The sequence below is a fragment of the Ranitomeya imitator genome, chromosome 2 (assembly GCF_032444005.1).
Source record: "Ranitomeya imitator isolate aRanImi1 chromosome 2, aRanImi1.pri, whole genome shotgun sequence".
NCBI lineage: Eukaryota > Metazoa > Chordata > Amphibia > Anura > Dendrobatidae > Ranitomeya > Ranitomeya imitator.
The window spans coordinates 181813850-181834760 of record NC_091283.1 but is presented as its reverse complement, the minus strand read 5'-3'; the positions used below and the strand labels follow the sequence as shown (position 1 = coordinate 181834760).

Below are 20911 nucleotides of genomic sequence, written 5' to 3'. Positions count from 1 at the left end.
TCACTTGTTTCCAGGCTGTCTGGCCACCTAATGTACCTGTTACCGGTATCCTGGACTGAGGCCTGTTTCAACTTTAGTAAACCAGGTAAAGACTGCAACGCTGTGTCCTTTACTCATTGACTGGCATACACCATCATCGCCATACACCTTGGGATCCCTGGGGACCCCGCTTCACCTGTGGGAAACGTCACCATCATTGCTGCAACATCCCCCCCCCCAGAGTAACCCTTTAAAGCAGCATCGGCCCCCCTATTGACAGAACTCCACAGACTTTATCACAATTCCCTTTAAAGACCGTTCACTTTTACAGTGAGTCCCAGGGCCACGGACCAGGTCGCAGCCGTGACATCCCCTTTAATATCGACCGGACCCGCTGCCGAGTACCCCACTGCCCTGGTGGGCGACTCAAAGGCACTCTCTGACTGACATCGTTCATGTTGGCACTCTCTGACTGACATCGTTCATGTTGGCACTCTCTGACACCGCTGATGGGGGCACTCTCTGACTGACACCGCTGATGGGGGCACTCTCTGACTGACACCGCTGATGGGGGCACTCTCTGACTGACACCGCTGATGGGGGCACTCTCTGACTGACACCGTTGATGGGGTCACTGACTGACACCGTTCATGTTGGCACTCTGACTGACACCGCTGATGGGGGCACTCTCTGACTGAAACCGCTCATGTTGTCACACTGACTGACGCCGTTCATGTTGTCACTCTGACTGACACCGTTCATGTTGGCACTTTCTGACTGACACCGTTGACGGGGGCACTCTCTGACTGACGCCGTTCATGTTGGCACTTTCTGACTGACACCGTTCATGGGGGCACTCTCTGACACCGCTGATGGGGCAATCTCTCACTGACACCGTTGATGATGACACTCTCTGACGCCGTTCATGTTAACACTCTCTGACACCGTTAATGGGGCATTCTCTGACTGACACTATTGATGGGGGCACTCTCTGACTGACACCGTTCATGTTGACACTCTCTGACACCGTTATTGGGGGCACTCTCTGACTGACACCGTTGATGGGGGCACTCTCTGACTGACACCGTTCATGTTGACACTCTCTGACACCGTTATTGGGGGCACTCTCTGACTGACACCGTTGATGGGGGCACTCTCTGACTGACACCGTTCATGTTGACACTCTCTGACACCGTTATTGGGGGCACTCTCTGACTGACACCGTTCATGTTGCCACTCTGATTGACACTGTTCATGTTGGCACTCTCTGACTGACACCGCTGATGGGGGCACTCTCTGACTGACACCGCTGATGGGGGCACTCTCTGACACCGCTAATGGGGGCACTCTCTGACTGACACCGCTGATGGGGGCACTCTCTGACACCGCTGATGGGGGCACTCTTTGACACCGCTGATGGGGGCACTCTCTGACACCGCTGATGGGGGCACTCTCTGACACCGCTAATGGGGGCACTCTCTGACTGACACCGCTGATGGGGGCACTCTCTGACACCGCTGATGGGGGCACTCTTTGACACCGCTGATGGGGGCACTCTCTGACACCGCTGATGGGGGCACTCTCTGACACCGCTGATGGGGGCACTCTTTGACACCGCTGATGGGGGCACTCTCTGACACCGCTGATGGGGGCACTCTCTGACACCGCTAATGGGGGCACTCTCTGACTGACACCGCTGATGGGGGCACTCTCTGACTGACACCGCTGATGGGGGCACTCTCTGACTGACACCGCTGATGGGGGCACTCTCTGACTGACACCGCTGATGGGGGCACTCTCTGACTGACACCGCTGATGGGGGCACTCAGTGATGGTCCTGATTGCTCTGCGGCCATATCTGAGGTCAGTGGGGTAACCGTTACGTTACTATTGATTCCCTTCTCACCAGAACATATTCGTAACAGAGAACACTTATTTCTCCCCAGTCACACTGGTTGTCACTGTCAGCCATAGTAACTGTGGGTAAATGTGACGACACGTACACGGCTCAGCCTGACCCCACATTCCCACCGTCTCTGCACTAGCCCCGCCTCTCGTCTTCTCTCCGCATTACGACACTTCCCTTTCCGGCAGCGCCGCCGCCTACCCCCGTTCTCCGCACATCATGTCCCGGCGCAGTAAGTTTCAGTGTCACTCATGATTTTGTGGTGTCCCGGTCAGGACTGTTACTTATCCTCCACATTTGTGTCTTTTTTTACTCTGCAGAACATCGACGACAGGGAAAAGGAGCCGGCAAACAGCAGGTATAACGACATTTGAGGACTAAGTCCTGTAGCGGAGCGAGGCATGTCGGGACTTGTAGTTTCTTCAGCAGCTCACTCAAGTGTTTGTAGTTGAGCTGGAACTACAATTCCCGTCATGAGAGGAAACACGTGTGTGAAACTCAGCTGTGTGCAGATTTGTGGCTGCTGCTAGACTGCCCTGACATGCTGCTATCTTAAAGGGTAAGGCCTCCTTGGAGACAATTGGCTACCGATGAGTTCTAGCAAGGTTGGGGGCTACATGGTGAATGTTGGGCTTTTGGTTACACGTTGTGACCATCTAGTGCCACATAACAGGACTTCCCAATACTTAAAGGGGCTTTCCATACTTTATAACAAGTGGCCTAATGATATAAAATTGTAAAATTATTATTTTTTATTACCATTATCAGCAATAATAATAATCTTATATATATATAGCGCCAACTAGTGTTGAGCATTCCGATACCGCAAGTATCGGGTATCGGCCGATACTTGCGGTATCGGAATTCCGATACCGAGATCCGATATTTTTGTGATATCGGGTATCGGTATCGGAAGTGTAAAATAAAGAATTAAAATAAAAAATATTGTTATATTCACCTCTCCGGCGGCCCCTGGACATCAGCGGGAGGATCCGGCGTCCGGCACGGCTTCTTTCTTCAAAATGCGCGCCTTCAGGACCTGTGGAATGACGTCCCGGCTTCTGATTGGTCGCGTGCCGCCCATGTGACCGCCACGCGACCAATCAGAAGCCGCGACGTCATTCCTCAGCTAAAGTCCTAGAATGAGCGCCTTCTAGGACCTGAGGAATGACGTCGCGGCTTCTGATTGGTCGCGTGGCGGTCACATGGGCGGCACGCGACCAATCAGAAGCCGGGACGTCATTCCACAGGTCCTGAAGGCGCGCATTTTGAAGAAAGAAGCCGTGCCGGACGCCGGATCCTCCCGCTGATGTCCAGGGGCCGCCGGAGAGGTGAATATAACAATATTTTTTATTTTAATTCTTTATTTTACACTTTAATATGGATCCCAGGGCCTGAAGGAGAGTTTCCTCTCCTTCAGACCCTGGGATCCATGAGGATACCTTCCGATACTTGATGTCCCATTGACTTGTATTGGTATCGGATATCGGTATCGGCGATATCCGATATTTTTCGGGTATCGGCCGATACTATCCGATACCGATACTTTCAAGTATCGGACGGTATCGCTCAACACTAGCGCCAACATATTCCGCAGCGCTTTACAGTTTAACAGTTTCAAACACAAAAGTCATAAGTAACAACGTTAACAATACAATAAGTAAAGCGAAATAAGACGACCCTGCTCGTGAGAGCTTACAATCTACAATGAGGTGGGGAAATACAAAGCACAGGTGTGTATTTACAATGATGTATTTACAATGATGGTCCAGCCATCTTCAGGGGGTGGGGGATAGATGGAGATAGTGAATGGGCTACACACACACAAACATAAAATGACTTTGATTACTGAATGTGATAGGCCGCTCTGAACAAATGCATACCTCCCAACTTTTGAAGATGGGAAAGAGGGACAAAGTTTGCGTCGCGCAACGCGCGTCGCGGCAAATTTTAGGCCATGCCCCTGACCACACCCATTCATAATTAGTCACACCCATATCCACGTCCCAACCACACCCATTTAGCACTGCTGATCACACTGTTTCATATACAATAATTATAAACAAAAAAAATGGCCACACAGTGCTCCATACTGTATAATGGCCACACATGATGCTCGATACTGTATAATGGCCCCACAGTGCTCCATACTGTATAATGGCCACATATGATGCTCCATACTGTATAATGGCCCCACATGATGCTCCATACTGTATAATGACTGCACATGATGCTCCATACTGTATAATGGCCACATATGATGCTCCATACTGTATAATGGCCCCACATGATGCTCCATACTGTATAATGACTGCACATGATGCTCCATACTGTATAATGGCCACATATGATGCTCCATACTGTATAATGGCCCCACATGATGCTCCATACTGTATAATGGCCCCACATGATGCTCCATACTGTATAATGGCCCCACATGATGCTCCATACTGTATAATGGCCCCACATGATGCTCCATACTGTATAATGGCCCCACATGATGCTCCATACTGTATAATGACTGCACATGATGCTCCATACTGTATAATGGCCACATATGATGCTCCATACTGTATAATGGCCCCACATGATGCTCCATACTGTATAATGGCCCCACATGATGCTCCATACTGTATAATGGCCCCACATGATGCTCCATACTGTATAATGGCCGCATATGATGCTCCATACTGTATAATGGCCCCACATGATGCTCCATACTGTATAATGGCCCCACATGATGCTCCATACTGTATAATGGCCCCACATGATGCTCCATACTGTATAATGGCCCCACATGATGCTCCATACTGTATAATGGCCACATATGATGCTCCATACTGTATAATGGCCCCACATGATGCTCCATACTGTATAATGGCCCCACATGATGCTCCATACTGTATAATGGCCCCACATGATGCTCCATACTGTATAATGACTGCACATGATGCTCCATACTGTATAATGGCCACATATGATGCTCCATACTGTATAATGGCCCCACATGATGCTCCATACTGTATAATGGCCCCACATGATGCTCCATACTGTATAATGACTGCACATGATGCTCCATACTGTATAATGGCCACATATGATGCTCCATACTGTATAATGGCCCCACATGATGCTCCATACTGTATAATGGCCCCACATGATGCTCCATACTGTATAATGGCCCCACATGATGCTCCATACTGTATAATGGCCCCACATGATGCTCCATACTGTATAATGGCCCCACATGATGCTCCATACTGTATAATGGCCCCACATGATGCTCCATACTGTATAATGGCCACACATGATGCTCCATACTGTATAATGGCCACACATGATGCTCCATACTGTATAATGGCCACATATGATGCTCCATACTGTATAATGGCCCCACATGATGCTCCATACTGTATAATGGCCACATATGATGCTCCATACTGTATTATGACCTCACATGATGCTCCATACTGTATAATGGCCGCACATGATGCTCCATACTGTATGATGGCCGCACATGATGCTCCATACTGTATATTGGCCGCACATGATGCTCCATACTGTATATTGGCCGCACATGATGCTCAATACTGTATAATGACCGCACATGATGCTCCATACTGTATAATGGCCCCACATGATGCTCCATACTGTATAATGGCCACATATGATGCTCCATACTGTATAATGACCTCACATGATGCTCCATACTGTATAATGGCCGCACATGATGCTCCATACTGTATATTGGCCGCACATGATGCTCCATACTGTATATTGGCCGCACATGATGCTCCATACTGTATATTGGCCGCACATGATGCTCAATACTGTATAATGACCGCACATGATGCTCCATACTGTATAATGGCCCCACATGATGCTCAATACTGTATAATGGCCCCACATGATGCTCCATACTGTATATTGACCCCATATGATGCTCAATACTGTATAATGACCGCACATGATGCTCCATACTGTATAATGGCCCCACATGATGCTCAATACTTTATAATGGCCCCACATAATTCTTCATACTGTATAATGACCGCACATGATGCTCCATACTGTAGCACTTCGTACCATATAATGGCGACACATAGCACCTCGTACCATATAATGGCGACACATAGCACTTCGTACCATATAATGGCGACACATAGCACCTCGTACCATATAATGGCTGCACATAGCACTTCGTACTATATAATGGCGACACATAGCACCTCGCACGCACACGGCTCCGCTCTGTACACCTCGCACGCACACACGGCTCCGCTCCGTACACCTCGCGCACACACACACGGCTCTGCTCCGTACACCTCGCACGCACACGGATTCGCACCGTACACCTCGCACACACACACGGCTCCGCTCCGTACACCTCGCGCACACACACACGACTCCGCTCCGTACACCTCGCGCACACACACACGGCTCCGCTCCGTACACCTCGCGCACACACACACGGCTCCGCTCCGTACACCTCGCGCACACACACACGGCTCCGCTCCGTACACCTCGCGCACACACACACGGCTCCGCTCCGTACACCTCGCGCACACACACACGGCTCCGCTCCGTACACCTCGCGCACACACACACGGCTCCGCTCCGTACACCTCGCGCACACACACACGGCTCCGCTCCGTACACCTCGCGCACACACACACGGCTCCGCTCCGTACACCTCGCGCACACACACACGGCTCCGCTCCGTACACCTCGCGCACACACACACGGCTCCGCTCCGTACACCTCGCGCACACACACACGGCTCCGCTCCGTACACCTCGCGCACACACACACGGCTCCGCTCCGTACACCTCGCGCACACACACACGGCTCCGCTCCGTACACCTCGCGCACACACACACGGCTCCGCTCCGTACACCTCGCGCACACACACACGGCTCCGCTCCGTACACCTCGCGCACACACACACGGCTCCGCTCCGTACACCTCGCGCACACACACACACGGCTCCGCTCCGTACACCTCGCGCACACACACACACGGCTCCGCTCCGTACACCTCGCGCACACACACACACGGCTCCGCTCCGTACACCTCGCGCACACACACACACGGCTCCGCTCCGTACACCTCGCGCACACACACACACGGCTCCGCTCCGTACACCTCGCGCACACACACACACGGCTCCGCTCCGTACACCTCGCGCACACACACACACGGCTCCGCTCCGTACACCTCGCGCACACACACACGGCTCCGCTCCGTACACCTCGCGCACACACACGGCTCCGCTCCGTACACCTCGCGCACACACACACACGGCTCCTCTCCGTACACCTCGCGCACACACACACACGGCTCCGCTCCGTACACCTCGCGCACACACACGGCTCCGCTCCGTACACCTCGCGCACACACACACACGGCTCCGCTCCGTACACCTCGCGCACACACACACACGGCTCCGCTCCGTACACCTCGCGCACACACACACACGGCTCCGCTCCGTACACCTCGCGCACACACACACACGGCTCCGCTCCGTACACCTCGCGCACACACACACACGGCTCCGCTCCGTACACCTCGCGCACACACACGGCTCCGCTCCGTACACCTCGCGCACACACACACACACGGCTCCGCTCCGTACACCTCGCGCACACACACACACACGGCTCCGCTCCGTACACCTCGCGCACACACACACACACGGCTCCGCTCCGTACACCTCGCGCACACACACACACACGGCTCCGCTCTGCTACCTCCACACTGTACACCTCCTGACCCCACACAAGGCAGCATACTTACCTCATCCTGCGGCTGCAGCACCATGTGGTAGCAAGTTGGCAATGAGTCCTGCAATCCACGGAGGTCCCGATCATGTGACCCCCTGACTCCTCCCCTCCTGTGACCTCATCACAGGTCCTGTGCACAGAAAGCAGGCAGCCATAGGGAAGGGTAAGGGCCCGGGGCATGGCTTACACAAGGGGGCGTGTCGGTCCTGCTGTCTGCGGGTGCGGGATCAGAGCGTCCCGTGCAGGACAGCAGGGCAAAGGTTCAAATCCGGGACAATCCCGCACAATGAGGGACGGTTGGGAGCTATGCAAATGTGTTTTGAGCGAGCGCCTAAAACTATGCAAGTTGTGGATGGTCCTAATATCTTGGGGTAGAGCATTCCAGAGGATTGGCGCAGCACGGGAGAAGTCTTGGAGTCGGGAGTGGGAGGTACGGATTAGTGCAGAGGTTAGTCGAAAGGCATTTGCAGAGCGCAGCGGTCTGTTAGGCCGATAGACAGAAATGAGGGAGGAGATGTAAGGGGGTGCCGCACTGTGGAGAGCTTTGTGGGTGAGAACAAGTACTTTGAATTGTATCCTGTAACGAATGGGCAGCCAGTGTAACAACTGGCGAAGAGCGGACACGTCCGAGTAACGATTAGCCAGATAGACGACCCTGGCTGCTGCATTAAGGATGGACTTGAGAGGGGAAAGACGAGTGAGGGGGAGGCCAATTAATAGAGCGTTACAATAGTCCAGGCGGGAGTGGATCAGGGTGACAGTGAGGGTTTTAGTTGTCTCCATGGTGAGAAATGGGCGGATTCTAGAGAAGTTCTTTAGGTGTAAGCTGCACGAGCTGGCAAGAGATTGTATATGGGATGTGAAGGAGAGATCGAGTCAAACATAACACCCAGACAGCGCGCCTGCTGCCGGGGTGTTATTATGGTGCCATCCACGGAGAGGGAAATGTCAGATTTAGGGAGGTTAGTAGATGGCGGGAGCAGATGAAGTTCAGTTTTGGAGAGGTTGAGTTTCATATACAGAACAGACATGATGTTGGAGACTGCAGACAGTCAGTGGTGTTCTGTAGTACAGCGAGGGTAAGGTCAGAGGATGATGTGTATAGTTGTGTGTCATCAGCATAAAGAGGTTACTAAAAGCCAAATCTGATGATGGTCTGTCCAATTGGGGCCGTGTAGAGAGAGAAGAGAAGGGGGCCAAGGACTGAGCCCTGAGGTACCCCGACAGTGAGAGGAAGAGGAGATGAAGTGAAGCCAGAGAACAGAACACTGAAGGAGTGGTCAGAAAGATAGGAAGAGAACCAGGAGAGAGCAGTGTCCTTAATGCCTAGTGACTGAAGCCTAGAGAGTAGGAGATGGTGGTCAACAGTGTCAAAAGCTGCAGAAAGGTCGAGAAGAATGAGCAGAGAGTGGTCACCGTTACATTTTGCTGTCAGAAGGTCATTGGTCACTTTGATGAGTGCAGTTTCTGTCCAATGTAGGGGGCGGAAACCGGACTGTGAAGGGTCTAGGAGGGAGTGAGTGGAGAGGTAACGGGTAAGGCGGGAGTATATCAGGCTCTCCAAGAGTTTAGAGAAGAAGGGGAGATCGGAGACCGGTCTATAGTTGTTTGTGCAGGATGGGTCGAGGGTGGGTTTCTTTAGTGATGGAGTAATGATAGTGTTTGAAGGAGGAGGGGAAAATGCCAGAGGAGAGGGAGAGATTAAGGCCATGTTCACACGTTTCTGATTTCCATCCTTTTTTTTTCTGCACTAAAAACCGCAGCTCTTGGCAGAAAACGCAGGTCCTTTTTTTGGTGCGTTTTTTGATGCGTTTTTTTATGCAGTTTTCTATGAAGAGTCTGTGTTTTCTAGGGAGTTTTTTAGGGTTAAAATGGCTGAAAATACCCTAACCCTACCCCTAACCCTACCCCTAACCCTAACCCTATTCTAACCTTAGTGGAAAAAAAAAAAATTCTTTATTTTTTTATTGTCCCTACCTATGGGGGTGACAAAGGAGGGGGGGGGGGGTCATTTACTATTTTTTTTATTTTGATAATTGAGATGTTATATCTCAGTGATCAAAATGCACTTTGGAACGAATCTGCCGGCCGGCAGATTCGGCGGGAGCACTGAGCATGCGCCCGCCATTTTGGAAGATGGCGGCGCCCAGGGAGAAGATGGACGGACGGACACTGGGAGGCCGGGTAAGTATAAGGGGGGGAGATGAGGGCACGGGGGGGCGTCGGAGCACGGGGGGTGGCATCGGAGCATGGGGGGGTGGGATTGGGGCACGGGGGGGCAGCCACACTGCAGCGGTTCTGCACCACAAACCGCAGTAAAACCCGCAGATATATTTTTCATCTGCGGGTTTTACTGCGGGTTTGACCTCACAATGGAGGTCAATGGGTGCAGAACCGCTGCAGTTTTGCAAAAAGAAGTGACATGGTACTTCTTTTTTACCGCGGCTATTCAGCGCGGCTTTTTTTCCCGATTCCCGCATCATGTGCACAGTGGTTCCTGTTTTCCATAGGGTACAGTGTACTGTACCCTGCATGGAAAACAGCTGCGGAGCCGCAGCGGCAAAATCGCGGCGGTTCCGCAGTAAAAAACGCACTGTGTGAACATGGCCTAAAGATTGTATTTAGGTGACTTGTGACGACTGGAGAGAGAGACTGGAGGAGATGTGAGGGAATGGGGTCGGTAGTGCATGTAGTCAGACGAGGAGAGGAGCTTGGAGACTTCTTCTGTGATGGGATCGAATGTGGAGAGTGAGCCAGGGCTATTTCACTTTGTGTTTGGAGGTTCTGAGGGTGAGGGGAGCTACTTGGTCAAGGGTGCTTCTAAGAGTGTCATTGAAGTGATGTACAGCCAGATCAGGACAGGAAAAAGAAGAGATTGGGGACAATGATGAGTGTCGGGAGTCTGAAAGTGTATGCGGGTTAATGGCTTGTAGATTTCTGACTGAATGGTAGGTAGGAGGGTGCTGGGGTGAGCGAGGATTTGTGAGTGTGAAGGAGAGAATGTTGTGGTCAGAGAGGGGAAGTGGTGAGTTATCTAGGTAGGAGATTGAGCAGAGCCGGGCGAAAACCAGGGCCAGGGTGTTACCTGTTGTGAATTCCGCTCTTGGGCTCCCTCCGGTGGTTGTAAGTGGCACTTTTGTGAGTTCTGCTCTTGGGCTCCCTCTTGTGGTTTCTAGTGGTATGGCTGCTCCTTGGAGTTAGCTGTCCTGACCTGCCTCCACTTATCGTCTCTTCTGCTCCGCTATTTAAGTCTGGCTCTTTCTTCAGCCTGTGCCACTTGTCAATGTTCCTGGCTGGATTCACATCTCTGCTTGGATTCTCCTGGTTTCCTGACCAGTTCTGCAAAGATAAGTTCTGGCTTTGCCTATTTCAGTCCACATGTTGTGGACTTATTGTTCTGTGCATTCTATATTTGTCCAGCTTGTCAGTATGGATTTTTTCTGTTAGCTGGAAGCTCTGAGAAGCAGATTTACCCTCCACACCTTTAGTCAGGTGTGGAGATTTTGTAAACTGTGTGGATTGTTTTGTAGTTTTTATACTGACCGCACAGTATCCTTTCCTGTCCTATCTATCAAGCTAGACTGGTCTCCTATGCTAAAATCTGATTTCATTTCTGCGTATGTTATTTTCCCCTCCTCTCACCGTCAATATTTGAGGGGGGGCTATCTTTCCTTTGGGGATTTTCTCTGAGGCAAGATAGGTTTCCTGTTTCCATCTTTAGGGGAAGTTAGATCTTAGGCTGTGCCGAGGGGTCTAGGGAGCGTCAGGTACCCCCCACGGCTATTTTTAGTTGCGCTGCTAGGTTCAGGGTTTGCGGTCAGTACAGATACCACCTCCTTCAGAGCTTGTCTCATGTTGTTCCTAAACCACCAGATCATAACAGTTACCGTCTTTGTGTGTTTCAGAGGTAGAGAGCTGAGAGAGGTGGTTAGTGATAGAAGCTGGGATGCAGATGTGGAAGTGGGGCTGTTAATGGGGATATTGAAGTCTCCCAGGATAAGGGTTGGTAGTTCTGAGGACATGAAGTGCGGCAGCCAGGCAGAGAAATGGTCCAGGAACTGGGTGGGTGAGCCTGGGGGCCGGTATATGACCGCTACTCTGAGGGAGAGGGGACGAAAGAGCCTGATTGTGTGGACCTCAAAAGAACGGAATGAGAGTGATGGAGCTGGGGGGATGACCTGGAAAGTGCATTGTGGGGACAGGAGTATGCCAACTCCACCACCAGGTCTGTTTGTTGGTCTCGGGGAATGGGAGAATTGTAAGCCACCATGGGAAATGGCAGCAGGAGAGAGTGTCAGAATCCTGAATCCAGGTTTCAGTGAGGGCCAGCTAATTCAGGGAGTTTTTCAGAAAGTAATTGTGTAGGAAAGGAAGCTTGTTGCATACCGACCGTGGATTCCAAAGGGCACAATTAAAAGAAGGGGATGAAGGAGCGCAATGAATATTAGTAAGATTATTAAGGTTTCGATGTGAGGTAGGGTAGGGGTTGAGGTTGGTGGATGGTGGACTGGGGTTGGGGGAGATGCCCCCTGAAATCAGCAGGAGTAGGAAGATAAAAAGCATGTAGCTTTTGGAATTGTATGAAGTTTTTTTATGCAGTGTGTTTGGGCAAGATGGACTGAGGTTTTTCAAGAAGGTGATAAGTCCTTGGGAGCTGTACATGGGAGAGGGAAGTGTAGAGGGGCTGATGTATACGAGTCGTGATGGAGGGGGGATTGGGCGGTGAAACTGGACTGCAAGGGAGCATAGGAGGATAGGAATAAAGCACCTGGATAGAAGGGAGTGCAGAGTGTGGATTACCTGACTCCTGCTCTGACTAACTGCCATGGAATAACTGCGGTATCACGACGCTTATCTCCTGTAACGCTTTGCTTCTGGGACGCTAGCGTGCACCCCCACTTGCGTGCACCCCTAAGGATGGTTCTAAATTTATAGTTTAGAAGAGATGGATTGTGGGAACTGGTTGAGCAATCTCTGACCACAGTATATAAATGGTTGCCAAGTTGTGCAGCTGTGTCTATTGCCCATTCCACAATGCAATCAAGGAGTGCTGATATGTTACTATGGCAGCTGGGGCCTTCTGAAGACCCTCTCTTCTGTCACTGCCATCTTTGTACTCCTTCCTGTGTTATTGCAGTGTATAGAATAAGCCAACCTACAATTTCAAGTTCAAGTCCCCTAAGTGGACTAAAAAAAATGTTAAAAATGTTAGAAAATATATATATATTTGTTATAGTCTTGTCTGTAAAATTCCGATCCAGGAAAAAAAGGAAATCGATAAGCCCGTAGTGCCATTTTTCAGTTGCCGCACCTCCCCCAAAAACGCACTTAAAGTGATAAAAAAAATACCCATGTACCACAAAATGGTACCAAGAAAAGTCAACTCTGTGTGCAAAAACTGCAATAACTAATTCCTCCCTCAGCTCTACCAATAGAAACATAAAAAAAAAGTTACAGGTTTCGGAAATGGTGACCTGAAACATTATATACATTGCCAGGTCGTTTTTACCAGACAAAACCAAAGAACAACATTGGGATTGCGTTATGTCACCATTTCATCCCACTTGGATTTTTTTCCCTGTTTCTCAGTACATTTTTGTGGTAATGAGAATGGTCGAACATGTTTGATTTCAGCATGCCCAACTCTATTATTCTAAAGGGAGATAAGCCGTCGCCAATTGTCTGGCAGCCGCCTATTATTTTTAAAATTTTATTTCGTAACGTGCACACTCAGCCGGACCGAGCGTACATGTGTAAGGAGCCTTTACCGATAATTATTGATTCTATTATTTATTTGACCGTAAGATTTAAAATAAAAATAAATCCTTAAAGTGTTTCTTTAATTTCTCATTGTTTTCTCTGGTTTGATAGGGAAACAACCCACTGAATACTGGAAAAAATGTCAAAAAAGATCCCGGAGTCCCGAACCTGTCACACTTCAAGGAGCAGGCGAAAAGGGAGGCTGAGCAGAAGAAGAAAAGGGTGAGTGTATGGCATCATTTGTGGGTCAGATTCTGTCCGGGAAGCTCGCAGGCTCTGATTTACTGGCCATTTATAAGATACTAGATGGTGGCCCGATTCTAACGCATCGGGTATTCTAGAATATGTATGTAGTTTATTTATGAAGATTTCAGAATAATGCAATTCTCACAGCCCACGCAGTATATGGCACAGCCACGCCACGCAGTATATGGCACAGCCCACGCAGTATATGGCACAGCCCACGCAGTATATGGCACAGCCCACGCAGTATATGGCACAGCCCACGCAGTATATAGCAATGTGGGCACCATGTCCCTGTTAAAAAAGAATTAAAATAAAAAATAGTTATATACTCACCTTCCGGCGGCCCCCGGATCCAGCCCAGGCCTTTAGCGATGCTCCTCGCGACGCTCTGTTCCCAGTAATGCTTTGCAGCAATAACCCATGATGATGTACCGGTCTCGCGAGACCGCTACGTCATCTGGGGTCATTGCCGCAATGCATTCTTGGGACCGGAGCGTCGCGAGGAGTGGGAAAGGCTGCCGCAGATGCCGGAAGGTGAGAATATAATGATTTTTTTTTTTATTTTTAACATTATTTCTTTTTACTATTGATGCTGCATAGGCAGCATCAATAGTAAAAAGTTGGTCACACTTACTGGGTTAATGGCAGCGTTAACAGTCTGCGTTACACTACGTTACGCCACGGTGTAACGAAGTCCGTTTAACGGACTGCTAAAACGCTATGTGGGCACTGACTGGAGGGGAGTATGGAGGAGGCACTGACTGGAGGGGAGTAGGGAGGGGCCAATTCGTGGGAACGCGGGATTTCCGGGACATACAGACAAATAGATGGAAGTGGACCTTAGACAATTATATACTGTATATAGATCTGCTTGCTATCAGAAGCTGAGACAAGGGGCTAACTTTCTGTTAAAGGCGGATCAGGGCAGTTTTCACCTTCTGGATGTCTTCAATGAATGTTTACATTCACTGACAGCAAGCAGAGGTGTTGTAAATAAGTCTGCACACCGGTGTCATTTAAATTCTGCGAACACCCCTGACTAAGGGTATATTAGGGTTGTAAAGCAAAAAAGAGGGGAGAAGCCAGCACTGCTTATGGTCAGAACGCAATACATAAAGTGCACATATTAATTTCTAACTTTATTTCAAAATGAGACATTTAGCAAACAATTGATCAATTCTTTGAGCTACCCCACCACGTCACGGCATTCTCATATTGGGGCAGTCCTACGCTACTTTTTTTATATTTGCTGTGCCATAAAGACCTCCTAAACGAAAGTAAAGCAAGACCACATTAAATGCAAGCTGTACCTGGAGCATTTCAGAGTCACTCCCATGGTGCCAGAAAGGGCGAGCGCAGATAAAGGTTGACCAGGATTGACCTAGGCTGCTGTACACACATACAGCAGCCCTGCCCTGCCTCAGGCTCTGTTTTAATTAGTGCACCTGTGCCTGGGCCTGTCTCTCTCTTTATCTATAGTGCTGGTCAGGCTGTGTGGAGGTCAGATCTGAAATGTCCATGCTTGGACCTGGTCGACCGTTATTGTCGCATACCCTTTCTGGCGCCATGGGAGTGATTCAGAAATGCTACAGGTACGGTTTGCATTCAATATGGTCCTGCTTTTAACACATTTAGGAGGCCGTAATGGCACAGTGACTATAACCAAAAAAAACGTAGAGTGGGATTAACGTGGTCTTTCTCCTAACATATTAAGGAGGCCGTAATGGCACAGCGAATATAAAAATTGTAGAGTAGGACTGCCCCAAGAGAATGCCGTGAAGTGGCGGGGTGGCTCAAAGAATTGATCAATTGTTTGCTAAATGTCTCATTTTGATATTCAGTTAGAAATTTATATGTGCATGTGCACTTTTAGTATTGCGTTCTGACCACAAGCAGCGCTGGCTTCTCCCCTTTTGTTCTTATATTAGGGTTGTGACAGTGTATAACCCCCGCCCATGTCAGCTGTTATGATCAGGTGGCCTTGGAGCAGCATGAAAACCTTCACTGGAGTAGTGGTAACTATACTGACCGCAAACCCTGATCCTATCACCGCAATTAGAAGTAGCCGTGGGGTGTGCCTAACCAGACCTAGACACCTCGACACAGCCGGAGGACTAAATATCCCTAAAGATGGAAATAGGAAAACTCTCTTGCCTCAGAGCAGACCCCCAAAGGATAGGCAGCCCCCCACAAATAATGACTGTGAGTAGTAGAGGAAAAGACACACGCAGGCAGAAAACAGGATTAGCAAAGGAGGCCACTTCTACCTAGATAGAAAAGGATAGGACAGGATACTAAGCGGTCAGCATGAAAAAAACTACAAAAATATCCACAGCAGAGAATACAGAACTCCACACCTAACTAAAGATGTGGAGAGTATATCTGCGACTCCAGAGAATCCAACCAGACTGAAAAAACAACTGACACAGTCTAAGCTTGGCAAATAGGAAACAAATTAACAGCACTGAAAATAGCACACAGCATGTGTGCCTAAGAAAAAGAAGCAGACACTTATCTTTGCTGATTTGGCAGCAAGCAGGAGAGGCCAGGCAGAGAACCAACTCGTCCAAAAGAACATTGACAACTGGCAAGGACTAATGAGTCTTGCAAAGCTAAATACCCCAGTCAGAATTGCAATTAGCAGATACACCTGTCCAAACCTGCAGCCCATGGACAACTGCATTACCATCTACAACCACCGGAGGGAGCCCAAAAGCAGAATTCACAACAGTCAGCATCTGAATGGGTAGCGGCTATTTTTTTTTTTTTTTTAATTTCATTTACTGACTGCAAGCAGAGATCTTGAAACTGATGACAAAATACAGGTTCAGTCAGACAGCCTACAGGGATTTTCGGTGGGTTTTAAGCAAAGAAATCGTTTAGAAAGAAATCATTAGGACAATGATGGACGACTGTTTCCATTCACTGACCGCAAACAGGGATCTTGTAAATGTTAGGGAGCTGAAACACAAAGGCCAAATGTTATCAAGTGTCCAAATAGAAAATTGTCTTGGTTACCCATAGCAACCAATCACAGAGCAGTGTTCATTTTGCTACAGCAGTTTATGAAATGAAAAGCTGTGCTGTGATTGGTTACTATGGGCAGCAAAGCCAGATTTGTGAGACCCTTTTACAAGATGTAAAGCCGGAAACTGAACCTGTGCATTTTGGGTCAGGAGGCCTGTGTTACCGTCCGCTCTTGGACCGTGACCTACGGACGCCTGGATTCTGCCTTACTATCTTTCTTCTTTTGCAGGTGGAAGAGATGAGAACAAAGCAAAAGGAAGCGAGGCAGAAAGAGCAGGCGAAGAGGAGGAACCTGGACACGTTTCAGAAGGACGTGCTGAGGCGGCAGCGGGAGTTCGAGCAGAAGGTGGTCGTCTACAGAGTTGGGACATTTTGGGGGGTTTGCTAGAATTTTTTATTTTTTCTTTTTTAAGTTGGTCCCTTATTTCTATACCATGGCGATAACTCCTACGGTAAGACTCATACAGTAAGTCTCCACCTGTGTCTACCAAGGGGTTATATTTTCTTGTTAAATTGGTAAAATTGCAAAGTGCGTGTAAAAACAAGTAAGAGAAATTTTAATAAGAGGAATATTTCTATGTGTCCTGAAGAATGGAGGAAGCTTTAACTATATAGTTTACTAATGCTCATTGCCTAGGTTACCAGTCCCTTTTGCAGGCTCAGAGGTGCCGTGGTTTCCTAGTCAAAGCACGCTTGTAAACTCTTGGCATTAAAAGCTCGTCAATGCTGCTTTGAAGTTGGTCAGATCGCTGGATTCAGACAGATTCAGAGCTTTTACGCTACTCCTGTGCTGCAGAGGTGACGTTACCTCTGCTAGCAATATGGGAGATGAGTGAACAGTTTGAATCTGTGACGAGAACGTGCTGCTGGTTTTAGCTGTGAAACTTAAGGAAAGCATTTTCCCCCATCAAGCACAAAAGCCATACGCTACGGATGATGGGGAAAACAAGACATCTCCTGTAAATGTGCAATAGCTGTCAGCAAACTAATTCAACTGGCAACGCAGGCAAACTCGGCCAATCGCTCCTGTGCTTTCAGTGGGGAGAGCTATAATAATGGGCTGATGGGTTAGCGTCCTAAGAACAAAAGATGAGACCTATTGATATCTAACAGGCCTGGTTCTTTTCATCATCTTACATCACGGGAGGATCAGGACATGAGCCTGCATCATGCTGCAATGATGAGAAGCCGGTGGAGGTTCTCAAGGCTCTGGTCCGGCACTCACAAACTATCAAAGTGGCTGTTGGACCCAAGTCCTGCAAAACTTTTGTCCATGTAATGCATGAAAATATTGGTCCTCCAAAGAGAGGCTCTCTGGCTAATAAATGAGGAACCTGACCACCTTCTCCATTGTGTATACCTTACACTTTCTTTCCATGGTCAAGTTGAGCAGGGGGTACTTGCCTGTTGGGGTTCTCGCTTGGCAGATTACAGGCTGTACCCTATAAATGGATGTTCTCATCCATCTTCTTATGAGGTTTTCTTTGTGTGCAGGAGGCTGGTCTGCGAAACCTGGAGAAGTGCGAGCAACTGGAGAATGAGAATTCCAGGAAAGCCTATTACCGGGAGTTTAAAAAGGTCCGTGCCCATCGAAAGAGCTGTGCCAACCAGTGATGAGTGAGCGTGCTCAGATAAGGTGATGTCACATGCTTATGTCCTATTGGAGTATTTTTTGGCGTGCTCGAAAATAATGCTCGAGTCCTCACAGCTGCATGTCTCGGCTGTTCGACAGCTGCAACACATGCAGGGATTGACAAACGGGTAATCCCTGTATGTATTGTGCCTGTCAAACAACCGCGACAACTCAAGCGTTTTTTTTTTTTTAGTACGCTGAAAATATTAGATTAGGACACGATCATGTTCGCTCATCACTAGTGCCTTGGTGGATGTTGCCCTTCTTTACATTGAGACACCCACTTCTTAGTTGTTATGTTCTGATACACTTTACTGTTCAATTCCTAACTAGAAAGGTCTAGAACAGGCGGTCCAAATTACGGACATGTGACTGCAGGCTCATTCCTCTACGTTCTTGTCGTGTAGGTGGTGGAAGCAGCTGATGTTGTCCTTGAAGTCTTGGATGCCCGGGATCCGCTGGGATGTCGCTGCCCACAGGTGGAGCAGGCGGTGGTGCAGAGCGGCACCAGCAAAAAGTTAGTCTTGGTACTCAACAAAATAGGTATGTGTCCATTGGAAAAGATAGACTACATTTAGTCTCACTCCACCCTTGAGGATTTGTCCCTTTTTATCTGGAGCGCTATTTGTGTATATGCTTCCTGTCAGTGAATGCAAACATTCTCATGTAACTCAGAAGGCCGAAATACTGTGACGAAGCTGGCACACACCACTTCTATTTCTCTCTCTCGCTTCATTGGGGGACACAGGAAACCATGGGCGTATGCTGCTGCCACTAGGAGGTTGACACTGTGCAAAAAAAAAAAGGGTTATCTCCTCCACAGCAGTATATATCCACCAAATGGCAGAAAGCTAATCCGTTTTAGCTTAGTGTCAGTAGGAGGTGGACACGGGCTGCCTCAGCCCCGTATCTACCTTAGGTTTTGTTGTTTTTTATTAGTGATGTCTATCTTTCAGATACAGCTAGTGATTCTGGGCGATGGAGTGTAATGGGTCACTCTGCTCTCACCCCTAGAGACCGGGAGCACAATGTGGGAATACGTCACTGCTGTACCCTCTCGTGTCTGCCAGGCAGGACCCCATGCCTCCTAACACTTCAAGCGTGTTTGGGGCATCCGCAAGGCCGAAGATACGGACTGGTCCTTGCCACTACCCTCTTTTTTCATGACTATGAAAATTGTAAATTCACACTGAAGGCATCAAAACTATGAATTAACACGTGGAATTATATACTTAACAAAAAAGTGTTAAACAACTGAAATTATGTCTTATATTCTAGGTTCTTCAAAGTAGCCACCTTTTGCTTTGATGACTGCTTTGCACACTCTTGGCATTCTCTTGATGAGCTTCAAGAGGTAGTCACCGGAAATGGTTTTCGCTTCACAGATGTGCCCTGTCAGGTTTAATAAGTGGGATTTCTTGCCTTATAAACGGGGTTGGGACCATCAGTTGTGTTGTGCAGAAGTCTGGTGAATACACAGCTGATAGTCCTACTGAATAGACTGCTAGAATTTGTATTATGGCAAGAAAAAAGCAGCTAAGTAAAGAAAAGCAAGTGGCCATCATTACTTTAAGAAATGAAGGTCAGTCAGTCCAAAAAATTGGGAAAACTTTGAAAGTGTCCCCAAGTGCAGTTGCAAAAACCATCAAGCGCTACAAAGAAACTGGCTCACATGAGGAAAGGAAGACCAAGAGCCACCTCTGCTTCTGAGGATAAGTTTATCCGAGTCACCAGCTTCAGAAATCGCAGGTTAACAGCAGCTCAGATTAGAGACCAGGTCAATGTCACACAGAGTTCTAGCAGCAGACACATCTCTACAACAACTGTTAAGAGGAGACTTTGTGTAGCAGGCCTTCATGGTAAAAGAGCTGCTAGGAATCCACTGCAAGGACAGGCAACAAGCAGAAGAGACTTGTTTGGGATAAAGAACACAAGGAATGGACATTAGACCAGTGGAAATCTGCGCTTTGGTCTGAAGAGTTCAAATTTGAGCTCTTTGGTTCCAACCACTGTGTCTTTGTGCGTTGCAGAAAAGGTGAACGGATGGACTCTACATGCCTGTGCCACAGTGAAGCATGGAGGAGGAGGTGTGATGTGTGGGGGTGCTTTGCTGGTGACACCAGCAAAATTGAAGGCATACTGAACCAGCATGGCTACCATAGCATCATCTTGCATCTTGTTGGACCATCATTTATTTTTCAACAAGACAATGACCCTAAACACACCTGCAGGCTGTGTAAGGGCTAGTTGACCAAGAAGGAGAGTGATGGGGTGCTACGCCAGATGACCTGGTCACCAGATCTGAACCCAATCGAGATGGTTTGGGGTGAGCTGGACCGCAGAGTGAAGGCAAAAGGGCCAACAAGTGCTAAGCATCTCTGGGAACTCCTTCGAGATTGTTGAAAGACCATTCTCGGTGACTACCTCTCGAAGCTCATCAAGAGAATGCCAAGAGTGTGCAAAGCAGTCATCAGAGCAAAAAGTGGCTACTTTGAAGAACCTAGAATATAAGACATAATTTCAGTTGTTTCACACTTTTTTGTTAAGTATATAATTCCACAAGTGTTAATTCATAGT

The 20911-nt window shown here is 48.6% G+C and overlaps 1 protein-coding gene across 2 annotated transcripts in view; it reads left to right on the top strand.

Moving 5' to 3' along the window:
* The window catches only part of GNL3L (G protein nucleolar 3 like), a 93829-nt gene that overhangs the window by 1371 nt on the left and 71547 nt on the right, over nucleotides 1–20911 (top strand). Inside the window, exons 1-6 of one of the 2 annotated variants that reach the window (XM_069748197.1) lie at nucleotides 1972–2117; nucleotides 2206–2243; nucleotides 13540–13650; nucleotides 16931–17047; nucleotides 18196–18279; nucleotides 18742–18877. In XM_069748197.1, the coding sequence (XP_069604298.1) occupies nucleotides 2105–2117; nucleotides 2206–2243; nucleotides 13540–13650; nucleotides 16931–17047; nucleotides 18196–18279; nucleotides 18742–18877 (499 nt within the window). In that variant the 5' untranslated portion in view covers nucleotides 1972–2104. Of the gene's footprint in view, nucleotides 1–1971; nucleotides 2118–2205; nucleotides 2244–13539; nucleotides 13651–16930; nucleotides 17048–18195; nucleotides 18280–18741; nucleotides 18878–20911 lie in introns of those variants that run through there. The other variant, XM_069748198.1, reaches the window with a different exon arrangement.